The sequence below is a fragment of the Odontomachus brunneus genome, unplaced genomic scaffold (assembly GCF_010583005.1).
Source record: "Odontomachus brunneus isolate Ranch 3 - 2012 unplaced genomic scaffold, Obru_v1 Obru_scaffold_040, whole genome shotgun sequence".
Lineage (NCBI taxonomy): Eukaryota > Metazoa > Arthropoda > Insecta > Hymenoptera > Formicidae > Odontomachus > Odontomachus brunneus.
The window spans coordinates 376,723-399,945 of record NW_022639490.1 but is presented as its reverse complement, the minus strand read 5'-3'; the positions used below and the strand labels follow the sequence as shown (position 1 = coordinate 399,945).

The 23,223-nt window shown below is 37.3% G+C and overlaps 1 protein-coding gene across 4 annotated transcripts in view; it reads left to right on the top strand.

Moving 5' to 3' along the window:
• LOC116844221 (protein prickle-like) overlaps positions 1–23,223 on the top strand; it is a 281,484-nt gene that overhangs the window by 157,610 nt on the left and 100,651 nt on the right. The window contains exon 1 of one of the 4 annotated variants that reach the window (XM_032815448.1): positions 20,163–22,592. The exons of the other annotated variants lie outside the window; for them this stretch is intronic. Within the exon in view, the coding sequence (XP_032671339.1) occupies positions 22,489–22,592 (104 nt within the window). The 5' untranslated portion in view covers positions 20,163–22,488. Of the gene's footprint in view, positions 1–20,162; positions 22,593–23,223 lie in introns of those variants that run through there. 4 annotated transcript variants of the gene reach the window in all.

The following is a 23,223-nucleotide window of genomic DNA, read 5'->3' as shown; positions in this document are numbered from 1 at the left end:
TATATATATATATATATATATATATATATATATATATATATATATATATATATAATTATGCCAACTTTGGTCCAAATCGGTCAAAGGAATTTATAGAGAATAGACACAGGCACACATTCTATTATATATATTTGTTTATTTATATGTATGTATATATATAATAAAATGTCTGTCTGTTCTTTATAAACATCTAAATCCTTTCACCGAATTCGAATCAAATTTTACGCAGTAGGATTTCAGATCCTGCGAAGAACGTAGGTTATTATGAAACCTGGATATTCCACTCTCTCCTTTTAAAAAATTTTCATCCCTCCGACATTTTGTAATCCGGGCAACGCAGGGCAATCTAAGCTAGTTAAATATGAAATAGAAAGAAATAGGCTTTGCAAATTACAGAATCCTTATGCTTCAGAGTTCTCCCTGTCTCTGCTTCTTATATTTTACCTTAACTTGGACTTTTTAGATTCTATATCCAAATCATCGAGTTTTAATGTGTTCACATTTTTTAGTTGTAAAAGATCTCTCACAAGTTGCAACAATTTATCCCGAAGTCTTATTACATTGAGAAAGAAATATTTGATACTTGTAATTATAATCGCATATAATAAAAGAATTATAATCAAGAGAATCAATTTTCTAACAAGTGTTACTATAATGTCAATGATAATAACTTTACATGCATATTGCCACAACTATTTTTTTGTTAAAATCACAAGAAGATACACTTGATGCCGAAAATGAATGTAATTTTAATGAAATTAACCATTACTTTCTTTCAGTGTATCTTTATATCTCTGAGCTGGCATTTCTTTCTCTCTTTAGTCTCTAAATTTCTTGGAGTGAAATTTGGCTCAGAGAGCAGAATGATCACTGAATCATTCGAATTTAAGTGATTTTTTACTGATATAGATTTATACTGATATAGCGCTCCACTGATATGGAGTTTCTCCACTCTAAATCGTCGAGTGAATATTTCCTCTCGAAATTGAAAAGCGAATCTGGTGTGCTCCACCATCACAGGAACATATTCACTTTAATTATAACTGAAACATTCTCGTGTGGAATCAAACTCCACTTTAAGCTCCAGTGAAACATTCACTCTTGCAATTTCGAGCGGAAATACTACCATCTTTCGCTCGTTTTGAGCGAGATTCCACTCCGAGAAATTTAGGTAGTAAGACTTTGCACTCTACATGCAAAAAAAGAACTAGCTTCCAGAACTAAAAAATGTTGTGGCAAATAAGATGTGTTATTGAAATAGGAATAGTTAATGTCGATACTACCGAAGCTAAATTTATTCGCTGTTAAACTTAGGCGCTACAGCGAGAAATATCAGCTGCTAGAAATAAATGACTGTAACAAATGATTGTAGCTGTACAGCAAACTTCTTAATATGCATACGATAAGAAATTTAGGAATAACTACCATTTTCTTAGCTACTTGAAATAATGTGCATTTTTAATATCACCTAATATATTTGTATTTCATAGCGAATGCATCTTAACTGTCATAGCCAAATCTTAACAGTGACAAATCTGAACGATTAACCTTTTGACTAAGTTTGAAGCAGCTGCCGCGGTTTAGCTGATATTACTAAATCATTTTTTCGCGTGTAACAGTCGCGCAAAATCATTCATCCATTAATAATACAGAGATCGAGCAGTGCTTTTTAAACTTTACGTCGGATTATTGACCGGAACGGAAGCGCGGAGAGGGTTAACGAGTTAACCAGAACCTCAACTTTCGAGCTATCTCGTTTAGTGTGCGTGTATGCGTGTGCGTCAGCGTATCTGTGTGTGAAAATTAGTGGTACGGATTATCCCGATAAGCCAGCAGGCGCGAACCCGACCGATGCGAACTTTGCTGGCGGCGAGAGGTCGCGGTTGACGACTTCGTAACCTGGAGATTCGTCAACGTCAGACCCCATTAGCTGCAGCCCTTCGTCCGGCGTCGAGCCGCTAATTCCCTCAACGGCGAATATACCTCGTCAGCGAGGTACGCGATGCCGCGTGTCGGCCCGGATCACCTTTCTGCTTTATTAGGATGCTTCACGTTGTATCCAAGAACGCTTACCTCTAAACTCAGCGAGGTCGAGGAAGTGAGTCTTGACTTGCGTTGCAACAGAAGATACGGAGGAAATGCGATATTCGCGAGACGAAAATGACGCGAAATTGCGAATCTTATGCTGAGAAAAAGATTTTGTTGTCGAAACGAAAATTCGGTATGTCGGACCAAAATTTTGTTAAAATGCAATCAATCATATGGTAATTGCAACTTTAATATTTAATTGCCGCTTGTACTTTGCTTCCTCACTAATACATCTTAATTGACACAAGTGAAAAATATGGTAATGTATGTGTGTGTGCCAACCAAATCGCGTAGGTACCAAATATTTTAGTTCCAAATACAAAATAATTTTTTTGGTCCAGTCTTCTTTTTCAACGCAATATTTTTGGATCGTTCGTATCGTATACTTCGGGAAACAGAATACCATTATGATAATAAACACGTGCGGAGCTTTTTGTTTTTAGTAACTGAACATCTCAATGTTGTTGTTCGAGTTCGTATCGTGCTCAAGCTTGTCTTATATCACTTTCTACAAATTTCGGAAAATAGGTAGCGTCGAAATATACGGATTATCTGACGTTAAGTAGGAAAACGCTTGTGTAAATGTGGATTAAGTTAAATTGAATACAAGTGTTCTCTTAACACTTTGCAAACAAACACTTAAAATTTTTTTATTTATTATTATTAATTAAATACTGGTGAGTAATCGTGCGCGATGTGGCTGTGACGTAAGCAAAATTTCCCATGTGTGTACTTGTATACATTAGATCAAACTGAACGAAAAAGTCTTCAGCCATTTTGCAAATAACAGCGTAGATTCTTGAGTTATTAATAAAAGAAATTGATTGACAATTTCGCGTGGCACACTATTCCTGTAATAACTAAAAAATTACGTCATTATTTGTAGAATTGTGAAGGATTTTTTCTTGTTTAGTTTGACATAATGTATATATACAAGCACCAACGGAAGTGTACTTTCACTATTCCTAAAAAATATAATCTTATTCTTTTATATATAAATAGTCTCTTAAGAGGATTCTTCTAAAGCCAAGAAGAAAATGTTATATGCACAATATTCTTAAAATTAGAAGAATTTCATCTATTATTTGCAGTATCTTATTCTTGATAGAAATTTCCTCTAGTGAGAGGACATTTTGCTTCATACATACGTATTCCTCTCCATACGTATTCCTCTCCATACGTATTTGCTCCAAAAGGAGCAAAGATAGAATAATATCTAATGGATCTCTGATTAAAAGTTCACTTCAATAGAAAAGGAATACTCTTTCGAAAAGAATTTTTTTGCTTAGAATATAGGATTACACAGGAAATAGCACTTCATAACTAAAGTTTCTTTTTTCTGAATATTAGAATATTTTCCTTTGGACTTTAGAAGAATCCTTTTGAATCTTTTTGATATGTACTCTCTAGATTTCTTGGAGTGAAAATACTGCCACTCTTGCAATAAGAGTGAAATATTCACTCCAATCGAGTGAAACAGTCACTCCTGTGGCAGTATTTACTCTTCATAGGAGTGAATAATGTTTCACTTGATTGGAGTGAATATTTCACTCTTATTGCAAAAGTGGCAGTGTTTTTATTCCAAGAAATTTAGCGAGTATAAGAAGATATTCTCTAAGAATAAAATTATATTTCTGGACACCCACACACAGATACATTCACCGATCTTCCTTAGTTAATGACTAAAAATTTTACGCGAATGTTTGCAAAATGATAGAGGAACTTTGTCTTCGACGTGATTTAATCTATACTTACATGAGTTTTTGCTTATCTTGTAGAAAAAATCTTTGCTTATCTTGTAGAAAAAATCTGAATGAATAGCTATTGTTTAACCCCATAACTTGAATAAAAAAATGTTGATAATTCTATAAAACAAATATGCGCACAAAACAAGTTACAAACGCGTTGAAACTTGACAAGCACGCTTTTCGTGCTTGACTTCGGTGACTTCGGTGATCTCAAACATGCGTCTCGAAAATTGACGGAGAGGTTTTTACCGCGCGAACGACAGGTCTGAGTAGCGAAAGGAGATCCGTCTCATGGATCTTGACGTATTGGGAGCATTTCTAATTGGATTACGTCAAACGATCACGGTGATGCCCGTAGCAAAGTCACTTCTGAATATAGCTAAGCCTTTGTGCGCGATCGAAACGTACCGCATAAAATTAGCGCGCCCGATATAGAGACTTCGTTGAAAACACACACGCGGGGAATCGTTCCCCGTTTTATATGCAGTGGACATCGACACGCGATCCGAGATTGGAAATAGACGTACCGATGAAACCGTAGTTTCATCGTACGTTCCTTATAATTCCCGAATCACTCATTCGTCCGTGAACGTATATTCCCGACTAGAAATTCATCCCATAGTCCTGGTCAGGTTAATCCTATTTAGTTATCTGGTTTAAGAATTATTAATGTTTAAGAATTATTAATAATTCTTATTAATAATAAAGTTCTCATTGCTGCGTTTCATGACTTATCAGGACTCGATCATCTTGTACACACAAGATAACTGATTAGGATCAACCTGATCAGGACCACAGATTAAATTTCTAGTTGAGTTCTTCGGGGCTAAAACAGGCGATTCAAATCTGCATATTTTATTGCTGCATTAAGAAGACTGGAGAGTCAGATTGCCTGAAAACTCATGCTTGTTCTTTCACAATTTTTTATGACTGAATGAATATGTGAGTGTTATTTTGACATGTATTTATACAACATTTAAAGAGAAGAAAAATATAATTTTGATGATTAAACACTCAATATAAGTGTATGGTACATGCAGTTAAAATATATTTCGGTTTTCTTTTCAAGGTCGTCATTTTGCAGTAATACCTTGACTTTCGGTGGTTTAATTAAGTTGAATTTTAGGTAGAAAATTCCTGTAAACTTTTCGTTATTGTGTGAACCACTATAATAGAAATTGAGTAAAAGTTAACAAAATTGCAAATATCTTAATGGAATATTACTAAATTTTCAGTTCTTTTATAGTAAAAAAAATAATATTTTAAAATTAAATATTTTCACGAGTTTGTCAGTGGTTCACACCATAATGACAGGCTTACGGAAATTTTCTACCTAAAATTCAGCTTAATTGAGCCACCGAAAGTCAAGATATTACTGCAAAATGACGACCTTGAAAAGAAAAACGAAATATATTTTAACTGCATATACACTTAAATTGAGTATTTGTTCATCAAAATTATATTTTTCTTCTTTTTATACGTTGTATAAATACACGTCAAAATAATATTTTTATATATTCATTCAGTTTGTCATAAGAAATTGTGAAAAAACAAGCAATTGTGAAACAAGCATTTTCAGGCAATCTGACCTTCCAGTCCCCTTAAGGGGATGCTAAAATCGATGGCGAACTCGAACAATGTCGATAATAATCGTCAGAGACGATTGTTACCAATACAGTCACGTTATCCTTTTTATAACTCTTGTATATGTGGATTTTACTTGAATGTGTGTTGCTTTGTTTTACCATGTTTAATGGAAAAATCTAATCATGTACATGTGTAGAAATCTTCCTGCAAACTTTTCCGATTCTTAAGCTTCTAAATTTAGATGCAAAGGTACAGTAGTGTTCTTCAAAATTTTTCTGTTTGGAGCATCCACACTTTCGCTATGTAGCTGCGGAACTTGTGGATCAAATATTACACTGACAGCTTGAGATATTATTAAAATTTTTTCTCGTTTTCGTCACATACTGAATAATACTCCTATTTATTTTTGCACATACTATTATCACGTGAAAGCATTTGTAATTCTGTGCAACCGACTGTGTAACTTCGCAGAAAGAAGTTGGTGCTTGGTCGATGAAGTTTCCAAGTATGGCGTCCCCTTGACACCAATTACCATTTCGTTGTCAAGGTGGAAAAGCGCGAAGATATGAAAATATCTCATAGCTCATTATCGCACGTCGGAACACTTAAAAATAGGGAGGCGGCAGCAGGTTTCTCGGAAAGACCCGGTACACACGACACGGCACTATATATAGTGCGTCTGTTTTGAAAGGGTTAATAAACACACACCGCCGCGGTGGCGCGCGCTCTCTCGAACTTTGACTCACGGTTTATGTCTCGGCATGACGCGTGTCGGCAGCCATTGCACGCGCGCGCAAGATAAAGGGTTATTTAACGCCTTCGCGTTAAGGAAGGCGCGATTTAGATTTTAACTCTTTTAGTACCAACCAGACGATACGAGCGCGCGCTCGCTCGCTTCGAGCACCTTGCGAGCGAGATTTCGTTCCGCCGGCGAGCTCGAAACCGAGTCGCGCCCCTTCGATAACACATCAATTCGTTCATGCGCGGCGATATCTTTCTTTGCCACGCTCTTAAAAAGAGTTACGGCCGCGCGGAAAATTTACAGCCGGACGTTGGGCGCGTATCTATCGCCGTGGACTTGAGCAGGTTGTCCGTGAAGCCGGGGCTTCCTCCTCAGCTCATGTTTGTTACTGACCTGACTTATGCAAACACGAGATCTGAGGCCTCATTCTTGAAAAATATCGTATACAATATTTCGATGAAAAGCTATATATACGTAACATGAACTATACTTTCATAAAAATATCGTATGCGATATTTTTCGAGAATAAGCTCTCTGGAGAATAAAAATAACTCATTAAATGCAAATATGAAATCGCGGCGCATAATCTGAGAAATATAAATGTAATGTGAGAGTTTGGAATGAAATATTGGAGAGAGAAAGAAATAATTCAGAATTATACGAGGTACACGCTTGGAACGCTTTTGGAAGATTCTTGTTCGTGCTTTTTAAAAGTGTTTATTTAGAGTCGCCTAATTTTATTTAGAGAAAACTTTATTTAGAAAAGTTTATGTAGAATTTATATAAAAACGTTTATTTAGATCTTACAATGTGCAATAATTTATTGGGTTGTGTAACACAAATAATCTCAGATTTTTTAGGATTATGCTTTTATGTCGTTATAATTTTATAAAACAACGTATGTGCGAAGGATTGTTGAAGATCATACACTGTAAAAAAATTACAATGCATTACATAAATAATTGTAAAATTGCATAATTAATAATGGAATAATTAATGAAAATTTACATTAAAAAATTTTCGCTATTTATTGCGTAATTGTACACTTATTTATGTAAATTTATATATTTTTTTTACAGTGTAGATCGACATATCGCATAGAGTAGAATTATTGACTGAATCATTGATGTAAAATCTGCACATAGAAAAATATTTTACTGCTAAGAAAAGCAATTACTCAGTTCACTTTTCTTCTTTTAAACTAATTATTATCTTCGAAAAAAAATATTTTCTTGATAATAATTTTAAAATGTGCTCGTCAGAAATTTTAGAAGAGCTCATTGTCATACAATCAAAAGAAGAAATTTTATTCTTTTTACAAAAATATTATAAAATTTTGTCGAAAAAAAGTCGTTTTGTTTCTATATATACGAAAAAAATATTGTAGTAAAAATTATATACCATTTTACAATGTTTTTTGTAAAGTTGGGTCATACTGACGTTGTAATATAAATTACTACAGAAATAGTAAATTTAACAATCTATACGATATAAGAAACATTCATGTAATTACAATAACTTTGCAAAAAATACAAAAAGTTAAACGCATAATAATTTTAAACAAATATACGATAGTTTTGGTCATAATTTTTCCATGGTCTAAGATTACAAAATTTTGTTGTAATTTTTACTATTTTCTGTATTTTTTCCGTGTGACATGCAAACTAAATTTTTATTCTAATTTGATACTCTTGATTGAAATGTTAAACCGACCATGATTCGGAATAAATTTGATGCTTATAAAGAGAAGTTATATAAGACAAATTTGCGTTTATAAACTTATTAAATACATGAGACAAGTATCTAACGTTTACTCGAATGCAGTATGCAGTTTTCTATGTATGGTGTTTCTTACGACCCCAGCATTGCAATTAAACTTCTCACCTGCATTCTATGATTTCAAAAGAGATCTTTGTAACTAAGACTGCGCACAAAAATGCCATTGGTCGTAGGAGAAACCAAGTTTTCCTGTAAATGTTGGTGTTTAAGGAGAATATCAATAATTTTTTGAACATTTACCTTCTACACTGTTTCATAAAATTACAACGACATGAAAACACAATCGTTTCATCTAAACAATCCGCAATTACTTATTGCACGATCCAAAAGAATTCCATGAATTTTCTTCCAAAAGAATTCCATCTCTTTAAAAGCTGGAACACAAAATGCCCAGAATCGTCCATCTTGCCTTGATCTCAAGTCGAGGTTTAATAAGCGTGGAATTTATAGAAGAAACTAATTGCAGGTGTCAGAACGATTGTCTCCCGATAAGTCGTTTGGAAATAGAATAAGAACAACGGGGTGGTCTCGGGACAACACGCATTGTACCTAACAATGAAAGGCCGGGCTGTACATCGACGCGCACGCACGCCACCCTCGCCGAAGGGGGTGCACACAGGAAGCGTTTCGGCGATTATCGCGGCGCGCGCGCGCGCGCGAGTCGACTTATCGAGAGAGCGTGAATACGCGCGCGCTCTCCCGTCTCTCTCCCGCACACCAGAGCGATTTCATTTGCGTTTACGCGCGGAGGAGCGAGGCACGAATTTATGGCCCCGTGGCGTTTGCCCCGTGGCGCTCGCTTGTCGTCTCAGATAAAGCTTGATTTAACGCTGTTTTGTTTTCATGCGGAATCGTAAAGCGCGGCGAACCGCCCGACGATGAGTGGGACTTTGTTGCCGTTTTTACGGACTTTCTGTGCCGATACTTGCCGCGAGAATGCGAGATATAACGTTGCTGTGTCGCGGCTATACGATACGATCTATTTACGACCGAGCAGCGCGCTTGTTCACCTGTTCAATTGAATAAAAATATAAAAGCGCGGACGTTCGTCATCCCTGTCTCCGTGGACTTCTTTGTGAAATCTCAAGGGAACGCGAGGGTGGATGACGAAATGCAGAAGCAGCGATGACGCTTTTGATTGAAACAGTAAAGGGAGTATTTCACCGCGATAATCGGTAAATATTCACTGATTTTCCGTGGGAACACTCCTACTTTACTGCTCCATCTTATGTCCCTCTGACATTGACCAACAAATATATATATATATATATATATATATAACATTTTTTAAACATGAGAAATTAATTTGGACAGTAGAAAGTGAATTAATTCTTTCAACGAGATTTTACTGATTGCAGTAAAGTAGTTATACTGACATAATATAACTAGTTGAGTGTAGTATTTCCGTGAAGAATACATTGATTATATTTTAGAAATGTAAAAGTGATCGTTAAAACGTCATGTCAAATAAATACTGACACAGTCACACTATCTCTTTTTTTTACATATAAAATCTCATATATAACTTAAATTTTACAAATAAATCTTATATAAAATGTATGTGTGTGCTCTATTTTGTTATATTTAATGGAAAACATAATCACGCATATATAGAAAGTTTTTTGCAAACTTTTCGTATGTGCTTAAGTTTTCACATCGCAAGAAAAAATACTTGAAAATTTATTTGTGAGATATAACGTTTATTTCTGTAGATAAATCTGACATCCTACTAATAAATTTTCAAGTATTTTTTCTCGATGTAAGTTCAGTTATGAAGATGCACAGTAATGTTCTTTGAAGTTTTTCTAGACGGAGAAAACACACATATATACACGTATACACATATATACACATATATACACATATACACACGTATATACAGGCTGCACGACTTTTAAAAAGATATAATCTCATTCTCAACTAAATTCTCTTATATATGACCTCAAGAGAATTCTTTTAAAACCAAAAGGAAAATATCCCATCATTCAGGAAAAAAATCTTGTAATCTCATATTCTATATGGAAAACAAAGTTTACTTGAGTTAACCGGATGTCTGATGAAATATGAACGAATCAGAAATCCGGTTGAAGTTACCAGAATTCTTCTGTTCAATTTTCTGTTCAAAAAAATTTCTAGAACTTGCAAGTTCTGAGGTTACTCAGATTCTTATCAACTTGAATAGAATTCTGATAACCTCAACTGAAATTTCTGCTTCATTCATATTTCACGAGACATTCAGTTAGTGCAAACTTTTTCTTCCGTGTAAACGAAAACTTTTACCGAAAGAATATTTTTCTTTTAATGAAGGGGGATAGTATTCTATTTACAATATTTTTCTTTTGATTTTAGAAGAATTCTCTTAAGACCGTATATAAGAAGATTCTGCTAAATATGAAATTATATTCCTTTGTGAGTGAAGACAATTATTTGCGCTAACCTACAGATTTTGTAATTTTTTATTGATTTCGTCACGTATTGCGTAATGTTCCAATTCACTTTTGCGTATACTTTTATTATGCAGAAATATTCGTAACTCTACGCAACTAATGCAACAAAAACTCTACAAAAAGATGTCAATATTTTTTCGGCATGGCCTTCAAATATTCTTAATTATTCGCAGAATTATCGATCGGGCAATAACTATTTGTTCTTGTTTGTTTGTTTTGTCCCGTTTATTTGTTTGTTTTTGTATACTGTTTTTCCTTTTGATCTAAAAATTCAGAAGCCACATACTTGTTTATTCGCGCCGCTGTAACGGCGATCAATAATTAATGTGTAAGATCAAACGATACGAAGCTTTCATTTAGTGATGACGCGTTCTCGCGACTCTCATCGTTAATGAAGCTACTGGAAATTGGTCGCGAATTCAAGCCGGGGGGATCGCCACCCGGTTTACCGTGCCGGGCAAATCATCGCGCCGCGCTATCAATATCAATATTATCAATCAGTTCCGCAGTTAATCGAGCCCATCGAACGTTTTAACGAGACGTTGAATTATCGTCGGTTCGTTCGTTCGTTCGTCCGTCCGTTCAGCGGCAAAAAGCTCGCTTCTCGCGCAACGACTTAGAGATTAAATCTGCGATCGACATCGCAGTCGCACCCGCGGTATTACCGCTGGATATTACCTCCGGCCAGCCACACATATCGTCGGCACGGCGTCGAGGAGGATTAATATGCAAGCGTAATAACGAGCTCTCTCTCTCGCGCCCGCCGCGAAGCAGCGCACAGGATACGCTACGGTTCAATTAAAGCCCACATAACCCTGGCTGTAAAAACTGAACAAGAGGAATCGCCCGTTTCCACGGCGCGCGAGTCGAGATACCGCCGTAAGTCACGACGATGAAAGGAAGTCTCGGCAGGCGACGGCCGCCCTGAAAATATTGCGTCCCGGCGACGACGATGACGCGACGACGACGACGACGACGACGACGACTCGCAGGTCTCTACCGCACAAGGAGATCCCTCTCCTCCTCGGCGGGAGCGGAATCGCGCGTGTTTGTGTTTGTATATGCGCGTCGCAGCGAACGGAAATCTTAAAAATATCCGTCGGGACGAATGGCGTTTGCGGCGCGCGACGTTCAGAAATAGAAACGCGCCATCGTGATCGCGTTAGTGAGAGAGAGAGAGAGAGAGAGAGAGAGAGAGAGAGAAAGAAGGAGAGGGAGAGGGAGTAGAGTACCCTCTTCCTCAGGACGTTTCAGGATACACGAGCCTCGCGAGCAAGAGAAGTCATGAGGGAATTCACTGATACACAACTGTGCAGAGTTGCCTCCTCCTCCATCTGGAAGTTCCCTTTCACGGCTTCTTACTTGATGATAACCGTCACCATTCATTTGTTGGTCGTCGTTGAGTGGTGTTGGTAGTTCGTTAACTTCACACAGCTGATATAGGTCTTTTCCTTTGCGTGGAAACACAAAGTTATATGTTCCTTAGTTACTTAGTTACATGTTTTTAACGTTTATCCAGTTTCCTCGTGAATCCCTCTAAAATGAAAAATCTCGTGATAGATAGGTAGAGAGTGGCTAACTCGATAACGCCCCGGGCGATCGGCATACCTTGACAAGTTCTCTACCGCGATTTATTCGGGGAATTCTCCCCACAGATCACATCGTGTTTGTTTTTATGCAACCGTGTAAAATAGAGTTTCTGTTATAGTTCATTATAGAGTATAGTTCATTCGTTTCTGTGGATGTGGAAAGAAAAATGATCACTGTCACGTGTGCATTAATAGCGAACGTGTTGGTGAACATGCGTTGTTCTGAAAAATGAGAATCTCGAAGTGCGGAAACTGGGATAATTTCCTGAAATGTTTTAATACCGAAATCTGAATACCAAGAAAATATTCTGGAAGTACAATTTTCCCGAAATATACAATTGTCTTGAGGAAGAATTATTACAATACACACGCATGTCTAATAATATTTGTTTCTATAGTGCATACTTACTGTATAATTGATTGGTTAAAAGTTACCACACTTTCTCTCGATGATTCCGTATATTCCTGTATTCAGTAGGAAAATGTGTCCTTTAATAATTATTAGAGGATACGTTTTCCTATCGAATATGAAATGTATTGTGAAACTCATTACTACAGTAATTATCGAAATATTAATGAAAGAAAACGTACAGAAGAAGAGCGTTGTTGTCATTTAGAGAATAAAAATATATTCTTTTAGAGAATACAAATTCTCTCTCTCTCTCTATTTATTTAGAGAATATCTCGATGATTCCGTAGTATATTCCTGTATTCAGTAAGAAAATGTGTCCTTTAATAATTAGAGGATACGTTTTCCTATCGAATATGAAATGTATTGTGAAACTCATTACTACAGTAATTATCGAAATATTAATGAAAGAAAACGTACAGAAGAAGAGCGTTATTGTCATTTAGAGAATAAAAATATATTTTTTTAGAGAATACAAATTCTCTCTCTCTATTTATTTAGAGAATATCTCGATAATTCCGTAGTATATTCCTGTATTTAGTAGAAAAATGTGTCCTTTAATAATTTAGAGGATACGTTTTCCTATCGAATACGAAATGTATTGTGAAACTTATTGCTACAGTAATTATCGAAATATTAATGAAAGAAAACATATAGAAGAAGAGCGTTGTTGTCATTTAGAGAATAAAAATATATTTTTTTAGAGAATATAAATTCTCTCTCTCTATTTATTTAGAGAATTTCTCGATGATTCCGTAGTATATTCCTGTATTCAGTAGGAAAATGTGTCCTTTAATAATTATTAGAGGATACGTTTTCCTATCGAATACGAAATGTGTTGTGAAACTCATTACTACAGTAATTATCGAAATATTAATGAAAGAAAACGTACAGAAGAAGAGCGTTGTTGTCATTTAGAGAATAAAAATATATTCTTTTAGAGAATACAAATTCCCTCTCTCTATTAATTTAGAGAATAAAAATATATTCTAAAATTAGGTTAACAGAATATGCAAAGTTTGGGGTTATTCAATTTTGTTTTCCTCTAAAAAAATTCCTCTAGAAAACACCCTTTTATACGACCCTTTTTTTATTTTAAACCAAAATACCCTTTTAATTCCCCTTGTTAGCTCGAGTTAGTAAACGAGCGGATGCGTAAATCCATGAAATCTACGTCCTCGACCGCCGTCACGGGCTACTGAGAAGATACTCTCTGTCGCGTACCTCCGGGACGAAGGGCGCGACGGCAAATACGAAATCATAAGATTGGCCAAGTGCGTAGTCCCCCTGGTGTGTTCGCCCCGGAATAAAATTCTTTCGCTGTCACCGGACGAGTTCCTCTTGATTTCCCGATTTCTCTCGGCGACACCGAGGCTCGTGCGCGGGAACAAATATTTGACGTGATTTTTCTTCCAGCCCTTCGCTCTACCCCATGTCGGCTCCCCCTCCTCCTCGGATCCTTCGCCCCGGCGAATTTCCTCTTCTCGTTACCTCATTTTCCACAAGTCCGGCCCCTGTCTCGCGACCTGCGGACTGTTTTTCTTTACCCCCTGTTGCCATCGCTTATTACGTTCCTTATCGCCTCCCCAAATACACATCGATTCTTCATGTCGTTGTCGTCCTCTCCCGCCATACAGATCTTTTCTTCCTTAACACCTGAATCTTTCAAACGTGCAAAGAGATCCTCTAGTAGAGAAATTTTCAGGAAAAGGCTGATTGTCAACCAGAAACTGGTCGATTTTTACTGGCCAAGTTTTTATTAGATAAAAACTAAACAAGAAAATAGTGGCCAGTATTTCTCGGCCAGTTACTGGCTAGAAAAAGGTCACACTTGGATTTCTACCTTCCTTATACCTGAATCTTTAAAAATTATTCGAACTCTCGGTCCAGCGTGACGCATAAATTTGCAACACGACGTGAAATTTTGTTTACGATCGTGGAGCCTGTTTACACACGTGCACGCGAACTGCGCGAGTGTCGTTATTTATTGAATATTGAAGACGATTCCTTTCGCGTGTCCCTCCGGCCCACCTGTGTCACTCTTCGTTTTCTCCCCGTGTCTTTCCATTGTCACGCCGAGTTCTCGAAGCGATCGCATCCCGAGCGGAATAGCCATCGATCTGTCTAGTTCGTTCCTCTCCTCCTCCCTCGTCGCAGCTGCCAACCCCGGGGAAACGCGACGAGCGAAAGCGGAGGAGGAGGAGGAGGAGGGGGAGGGGGAGCAGAGAGGAGAGATAGATGCACCTGCAGCGACCATCTGCAAATCGACGCTCCCGTCGCTTCCATATCGCGCTTTTTCACGCTTATCGCATTGTCCCCGCGCCTCATCCGTTTTTCACGCGATTCATTGCGTCCGGACGTTTCGCTGACACTTCTGATGTTTGACCAAAAGAGGAAAAAAGAGCGAGGTGACGGGGCGACGGGGAAAAAAGCGGACAACGCCGACGTCGGCGTTACACCGCGATGGGGAGAGCGCGCGCGGCGGCGCTCGGACTTTCGGATGTTTCGCGGAATTACAGGGCGGAGGAATTATACGGCACGCAATGCGGCGTAATGCGCGTAATTGCCGTAAAATGCGATGTTCCTGTAGCCGACCTTAATGTCGCGGGGACCTGAAGAACGAAGTGGAGATCGTATGGATCATAATTATTGCGTGGAGCGTCTTTCGCACACCGGCACGTAATGAATTAAATCAAAGCATCGCGTGATACAGTGGCCGTGAAGATGCTCTCGCGATTACGCTGTATCGCAGTAGAGTCCAAATCTTGGTTCTAAAACTTGGCAAATTCGCGCGAGTTCCGTTGAACCCACGAAGGATCTCGAATAGAATTTATGTAAATGCATTTCACTTATTAAAACAAATCTAAAGTGAATTTTTTCTTGTGAAAATTAACTTCATTTATTTCATTCGTGAAATAAGTTTGAGAGTGAATTTTATTTATGAAAATAAAGGTCATTTATTTCATCTATAAAATGAGTTTATGAGAGTGAATTTCATTTATTCCATTTATGAAATGCATTTATGAAAGTGAATTTCAATGATAGAAATAAATTTCATTTATTTCTTTCATAAAATCAATTTATGAAAGTCAATTTTGAAAATTTTATTCATTTCGCGTTTATAAAGTGAATTTTATTATTTCCATTTTCATTGCATTTATCAAGTGAATTTAGGGAAATCAATTTTATTTATGAAAATGAATTTCATCTATTTTATTTATGAGGCGAATTTAATGGACTTACTTCATTTATGAACCTGAATTTCATTTACGAGATGAATTAAATGACTCGATTTTACTATCACACGCGTCACGCTATATTAAGTTGAGAAAGAAATTTACTTATCATATGTACTCGGTCTTTTGTTACACATAACGTGAAGTACTCGCTAGAATAAGCATAAAAACTGGAAAGACATATCTTTTTAGGCGATCGAGTTACTTTCTTCCCGATGCGCGACACAGAAATCCCGCGAGTGCGCGACGCAATATAATAAAAGAGTCTCTCGTCGATGTTCTCCTGGAGATTCCTCGAAAATGCAAATTACCTCACGCCGTTTGCGACGTTCCCTCGCGGTTTTGCCGCGGAACCGGAGGCAATCTCAGCGGAATCGAACACCGGTTCTCTCCGCTCCTCCTGCCCGCGGACATTCTTTTTCTTTTTCTCCGGAGGATCATTACCGGGTGTCGTGGGACGCGGCGCGAATTTCGATTCGCGTTTTACATACGGCCGAACGGCGGCGACGCGACACATGGGGCTCTCCTACGGGAGAAAATTTGATGTACTAACCGTTGCAGAGGGGACTTACGAGAGAACGTATAGGGTGACTCGCGCGCATATGGTGCGCGATAAAAACGCGGCGTGCGCGCGGTGTCGCTCGCACGCCTCGCGCGCGAGAAGAGTAATGCTGCTGGGGAGGCGGCCGAGATGATGGGGCCCATCTAAGCGCCGTGGATAGGGATAAAGGGTGAAGTCGCGATGGGGCTGCGCCCGATGTTGCTGAGGTTACTGCAACGCCGATTGCGATACCGCGTGTCCCAGCACCTCGCCGTGTCGTGCTCGAGACTCGGGATGTGCGATTTATGAAATTGCGTGTCGCGACGCGATCTTTTTTAAGAGTCGCAATGAATGCGATATATCGCATCACAACTGTATATCGCAAATTTTTCAATCGCGCGCAATTTTGTATCGCAAGTGCGATTTTTAATCATAAGAATCTGAAACTTGGTGGGAATCGTTATCGTTATATTTGTATAAAATTATTTGTATAAATAATAAAATGTTTAAAGAAAACATGTAAAAAGTTGAAAAAAATTATTTATACAAATAATTTTTTGGTTTGGCCGAGATTCGAAACATTTTTGACTAATTTAGCACAGATTTGAAATATTTTTGTTGGAATCTCGGCTAAAGAAATTTAGAATGGTTCGTGTTTCAGCTATGCCGATTTTGTTAAAATTATTTAACTATATCTTGTATTGAAATAAATGTTAAACATGTTAAACATAAATAAAACCAACTCTCTTTCTCTTTCTACTGCATTAAAATATTCTTTGAAGTGTCCACTATAAAAAAAAATACAAATTTTGTTAGGAAAGAATAGTTAACAATGAAAGCATAATGAAGTTTAAATTATGTTTTTTGAAAAACATCATTTAACCCCATTAAGCTATGTTTGTGAAGATATAAAGCAGTCTCATTTTTGAGAGCCGATTGTTCCAACTTCTTAAATTAACTAAAAGTTAGATCACATGTCTATGTTTGTTTTTCCTTTAACTTAAGTAAACCTATTCCCAAAAGGTACACTCCGATTTTTCTCTAATTTGGCACAAATATAGTACAAAAATATTTAGGTTATATTTTTTCATTCTGATCCACTTTTACGAGCAGTTTATAGCTTTTTAATGTTTTCATTCCTATCATCAAGTGCAACAAAAATGCATAAGAAATAAAATTGAATACAAAATATAGGGCGTTTATGGTTGGCTGATTATGAATATGAAGTTAAATTTGTATAAAATTATTTGTATAAGTAATAAAATGTTTAAAAAAAAACACGTAAAAAGTTGAAAAAAATTATTTATACAAATAATTTTTTGGTTTGGCCGAGATTCGAAACATTTTTGACTAATTTAGCATAGATTTGAAATATTTTTGTTGGAATCTCGGCTAAAGAAATTTAGAATGGTTCGTGTTTCAGCTATGCCGATTTTGTTAAAATTATTTAACTATATCTTGTATTGAAATAAATGTTAAACATGTTAAACATAAATAAAACCAACTCTCTTTCTCTTTCTACTGCATTAAAATATTCTTTGAAGTGTCCACTATAAAAAAAAATACAAATTTTGTTAGGAAAGAATAGTTAACAATGAAAGCATAATGAAGTTTAAATTATGTTTTTTGAAAAACATCATTTAACCCCATTAAGCTATGTTTGTGAAGATATAAAGCAGTCTCATTTTTGAGAGCCGATTGTTCCAACTTCTTAAATTAACTAAAAGTTAGATCACATGTCTATGTTTGTTTTTCCTTTAACTTAAGTAAACCTATTCCCAAAAGGTACACTCCGATTTTTCTCTAATTTGGCACAAATATAGTACAAAAATATTTAGGTTATATTTTTTCATTCTGATCCACTTTTACGAGCAGTTTATAGCTTTTTAATGTTTTCATTCCTATCATCAAGTGCAACAAAAATGCATAAGAAATAAAATTGAATACAAAATATAGGGCGTTTATGGTTGGCTGATTATGAATATGAAGTTAAATTTGTATAAAATTATTTGTATAAGTAATAAAATGTTTAAAAAAAAACACGTAAAAAGTTGAAAAAAATTATTTATACAAATAATTTTTTGGTTTGGCCGAGATTCGAAACATTTTTGACTAATTTAGCATAGATTTGAAATATTTTTGTTGGAATCTCGGCTAAAGAAATTTAGAATGGTTCGTGTTTCAGCTATGCCGATTTTGTTAAAATTATTTAACTATATCTTATATTCAATTTTATTTCTTATGCATTTTTGTTGCTGGTAGGAATGAGGACATTAAAAAGTTATAAACTGCCCGTGAAAAACTCAAAGTTAGTCAAAATGAAAAAATACTACTTAAATATTTTTTGTATTTCTACATTTGTGTCAAATTAGAAAGAAATCGAAGTGTAACTTTTGAGTAAGTTTACTTGTTAAACAAAGACATATTAATATGATTTAACTATCAGTTATCAAGAAGCCGGAACAATCGACCCTTAAACGAGACTGATTTATATCTTGCAGAGAGCTGAATTTCGACGTGTTCGTTAACGTGGAATTATCCTACATTTTTTACTAAAAAGCGACGTTTCGCTTTCGTTATCTTTTGGCCAGTTGAATCAATTATTTCGCAGATATCACGTACTGTCATGTATCTCTTCTTCGACTGTGATTGTAAAGCGATGGACGAGCCGAGGAGTATTATTTGGCGTGAAGTGAGGGAACTTGAGGGAACACACAATACGAAGGAAATGAGTTCTCACGGGAAACACTAAAGCGTCGGGAGAGCCTCGCAAAATCTATAGCTCTATGTTTCGCCGAGACAGTCTCGGCCGTCGTCGCGACGTCGGCCGAGCGAATCCAGACAGTCGGTCGTATCGTGCACGATATGAACGACTGTCTTAAAAATTAGTATCGATTTTCTCCCACTCGTCCGTCATCGGCGACATCGAGTTTCCAGGAAAGGCGATTACAAATTGAAAAAAATGAATCTCCTTAGGATCGTTAAGTTGATGCGAAAGATTTGTCGCGTTTGTCAGATAAAGTAATGATAGAATTTGAAATAAACGGAATAAAATGAAGAAAATGAGAGAAAAAAGACGAAATTATATACATCCAATTTTTGGAGATTAATCATTTTATCGCATAAAATAAACAGCATAAACTCGATTTTTTTAAATATCTAATGAGATTTTCTTATTTTTCTTTTGAAAGCCAAACTTTCTGTAAGAATTTGATAGGAAAGTGTCGGATCTTTTGCACTAAATCTACCTATTCTTACTCTGTCTCATATTTAGAGAGATTCTCGTGATTACTACAACGTGAGAAAATTGACGACGGAAATTAAAAAATTTAATAATTAATCAATGCAATATATTTGTCTCTTAAGTAATTAAAGAAATTTTAGAATTTCCATCGTCAGTTTCAATCGGTAATTTTTAAATAACTCTACAAATCGGCGGGTAAAATTGATGTCGAATTTACACACATCCATCTATTTGGTCATTTTTCTGGTTATATAATTAATTCCAAATTATTCATTTATTACGACTGTGAGAAGTGAAATCGATCATTCGATCCCTTCCTCGAGTCATTATTGAAAACAAAAAGATCCCATTACAAGCTACACGAAAATCTAATTTCGAGGGGAAGGTTCGGCGCGATTTGCAAGCGACTTTTCGGAAGAGAAGGAGACTTCAGGGTGTCGGTTTCCTTCACCCCTAACGAAACTACCTACCTATCGGCCGTACACGACTGGCGCCCACGCTGCTCGCACCGTTTAACATGCGACGCGCGCCGTCGTGTGACACGGTCTTCTAGTTCTTATTAGTCATAGCCGCGGCAAGGGAGGACGAGCTGCGGCCGTAACACAGGCAACGGCAGGTCGGGGCAACCCTCCGTGGACACGTATCGGGTGTAACACGCGTGCAATAGACGCGCGCGAGCGGCCTCCAGCACGGGGGGCTGATCGTAACGAGGGGCGCGCCCTTACGACTGCAACCCCCGCTTTGCCGCTAGTGTTTCGCCCGACGCTTACCCGTTCGCCTCGCGACCGCGTTTCGGACGGAAAAACCGCCGGGAAGGTTCGGAAAAACCGTGGCTCTGTGACTCTCCACGCAGTTTCTCGTTTCGACCGCGCCCGACGGCGAAGAGAGGATTCAGCTCATTTAGAGCGTATCCTTGCTGGACACGCAGGCGAGTTCGCTGCGTGAATTGAGTGCGTGTGTCTTCGTGAATCGAATTCCATGTCGCCGTGAAGCCGTGAGCGGGAAGCTCGCTTCGGAAAATTGCGCGTCGCAATATTAGATTGATGCGAAAGGTTGGACTTTGTTTTCCTCAAGCAAAATCTGAAACGAAATTATTCCATTTCGACATAAACTGTTTCTTCTCATTCCTTTTTCGCATTTATATCTTCTGTATATCTTCATTGTAGATCAACATCGTTTTCTATTTGCAATTAAATGCTTAACTAATGATTTCCCCGGACTTTTTGCGTCTATCTTCGTTTGGGAATATCTTTATTTTTGCTTTTATCCACCTTTATGACGAGCTTCTTTTATACATAAAAACAATTTCCTCGTGTTATATAAATTAATTAATCATTTTTACAAATGAATTGAACAACATTGACGTGATATTTTTTTTAAGTAACTTTTGTTTTCCTTTTAATAGCCAAACATCCGACGAGAATATAATAGAAAAATGACAAACCTTTTGCACCAATCTAATATACATACACATAAGTGTTGAGCATTGATCGATGGAAATTTTCTTTGTCTAAGATAATCGACAATACAATAATCAAAATTAATCAATAGTCATATATAATATCACAAATAATTTCATTGATTGATGAAATTATCACTCAAACTTTGATTGTGATTAATTATATGTATAGTCAATGTAATTGATTATACATGTATCAGTGTATAATTAATTGTATTGATTACAGCGTATAATTAATTACATCAATCAATCAAATATATTGATTCTACCCGAGTTAAAATTTCAATTCTATTTCCGACTTTTTTAATTATCTTATTTCATTTAATGTATACTTTGATATATTCTGAAATCTATATCAACCAAGCCAAATATCTTTTTATTCTACTTGAGAACTTTGCCGAAAGGTCTCCTGTTTTAGAACCCACAACTCGCATTTTATGCGTTTACTGCCATTTAAAGGCGCTAAGTAGAACTTTAGAGTCCCTATGTATATTAAACTATGTATACATACACTGACCTTTCAGAATATATAAATATGAGAAAGTTCAGATCGAAAATAGAGCTAAAATTCCGACTCGACTACACTGATTAATAATGAATTTCATTAATCGATTAAATTATTCGTATTTACATGTATGTGACGATGGATTAATTTCGATGATTGATTTGCCGATTATTTTAGGGAAAAAAAATTTTAACCATTAATGCCCACATCACTGATAGGATAGACTCGGGTATGATAACTATACGGGAAAGAAGAGAAGGCCATAAGCTGTACTTTCTCTAATAATTGCTAAATAATAGGTTTTAGCACCTGAGTGTACGCATATGAACTACTGTAAATATCGATTATCTTTGAAAATGACTACAAACGCGCAGTATTTTGGCAATTATTGCAGAAATTATAATCTAATGACCGTCTTTTCCGAGTTCACCCTATATATATACACACACACGCGCGCGCGTTTACGGAGTCGTGCGTCTTTAATTCGCGCGAACGCGAAAGTCCGCGTCATTTTCTCGCCGAGTCGACAAAGCCGCGCGTATCAGCTCACACGAGCGCGAATTCGTGCACTTTTAATCCGCGCCTGCGACTCGACACGCGTAAATTCACGCGCGCGTCCGCAATTAGCGCGTTCGCGCAAACATCCGCGCGCCGACGGATCCGCGACGTTTACGAGTCCTCACTTTTGCAAATCGCGTTATCGTCGCGGGCCCAATTAATCTGCGAGCCGCGTCACACTCGCGCCGATAAATTCACGTGCGTCCGCAATTCGCGCGCCCATAAATCCACGTGTCCGCAATACACGTGCTCGCACGTCATGGCGCTGATCGCGAGCTGCCTCCCTCCTGTCCCTCCTAATATCGCGTGAAAGCGGATCGCAATGTGCATTGAGTGCGTCCTGACGCTCTCACTATATATCACTCGATAGCGGCATTAGCTCGCATGGAAGCGTCTCCGTGACGGAGACGCGCCGGAGTCGCGGAGGGTGGACGCCGCGCGGGGGGGCGCAGCCCTTGGATCATGGCGCGCGTCACCCTTGCGGCGCTCACGTTTGTTTCGCTAAAACTTCGATCGGACGCTTTGAGGCATCGGGAAGACCCAGTGAGTAGCAAGGATGCGTCGTTTCTCGCAAGGACCCTACTACTACACCATCGGCGAGCAGCTGCGATGGCGGATGACGAACGTGCAACACTCCCGCATCGGATTTGCGAACGTGAGGTAAAAATCACCCGAGCACGCAGTGGCACGTTTTTTATTCTGCCCGCGGAACACAGAACGCGTCTCTCCCTTCTTCTCCATCTCCCCCTTTCTCTTTGTCCTTCTCTTCTCGACTTGTATTGACACTAGACGCTAACTACGTGTCGCACGAACGCGAAAATTATCATACTTTAATATACATTTAGTGCAAAGAGAATAAAGATTAGGATAAACATGCATTGAGAGAAAATACTTGCAATTTTATCTGTAGGATATAAAGTTTCTGCAAGATTTTTTGTGGATTCTGCGTGATTATGTGGAATAAAATAAAGTTCATTTTTGTGGGATAAAATTTCTTTCTCTGTGAATGTACTTTATATCCCACAAATCAGTTTTCAAGTATTTTTTTCGCAGTGTGATAATGACACAACCGAACGTGTTTTGGTTGCAAGAAACAGAATTTCTGGTTTTTAAGAATTGAATTTGGCTCATAAGACCAGAAATTTGATTTATATAACCAGAAATTGTTTTAAATATTAAAATCAGATACTAAAGTTATTAACGATTAATATTAAATATACGCGGAAAAAATGGTTTTCATTAGCATGACACATTGAAATGCGTTTTGATAAAAAAAAAAAAAAAAAAAAAA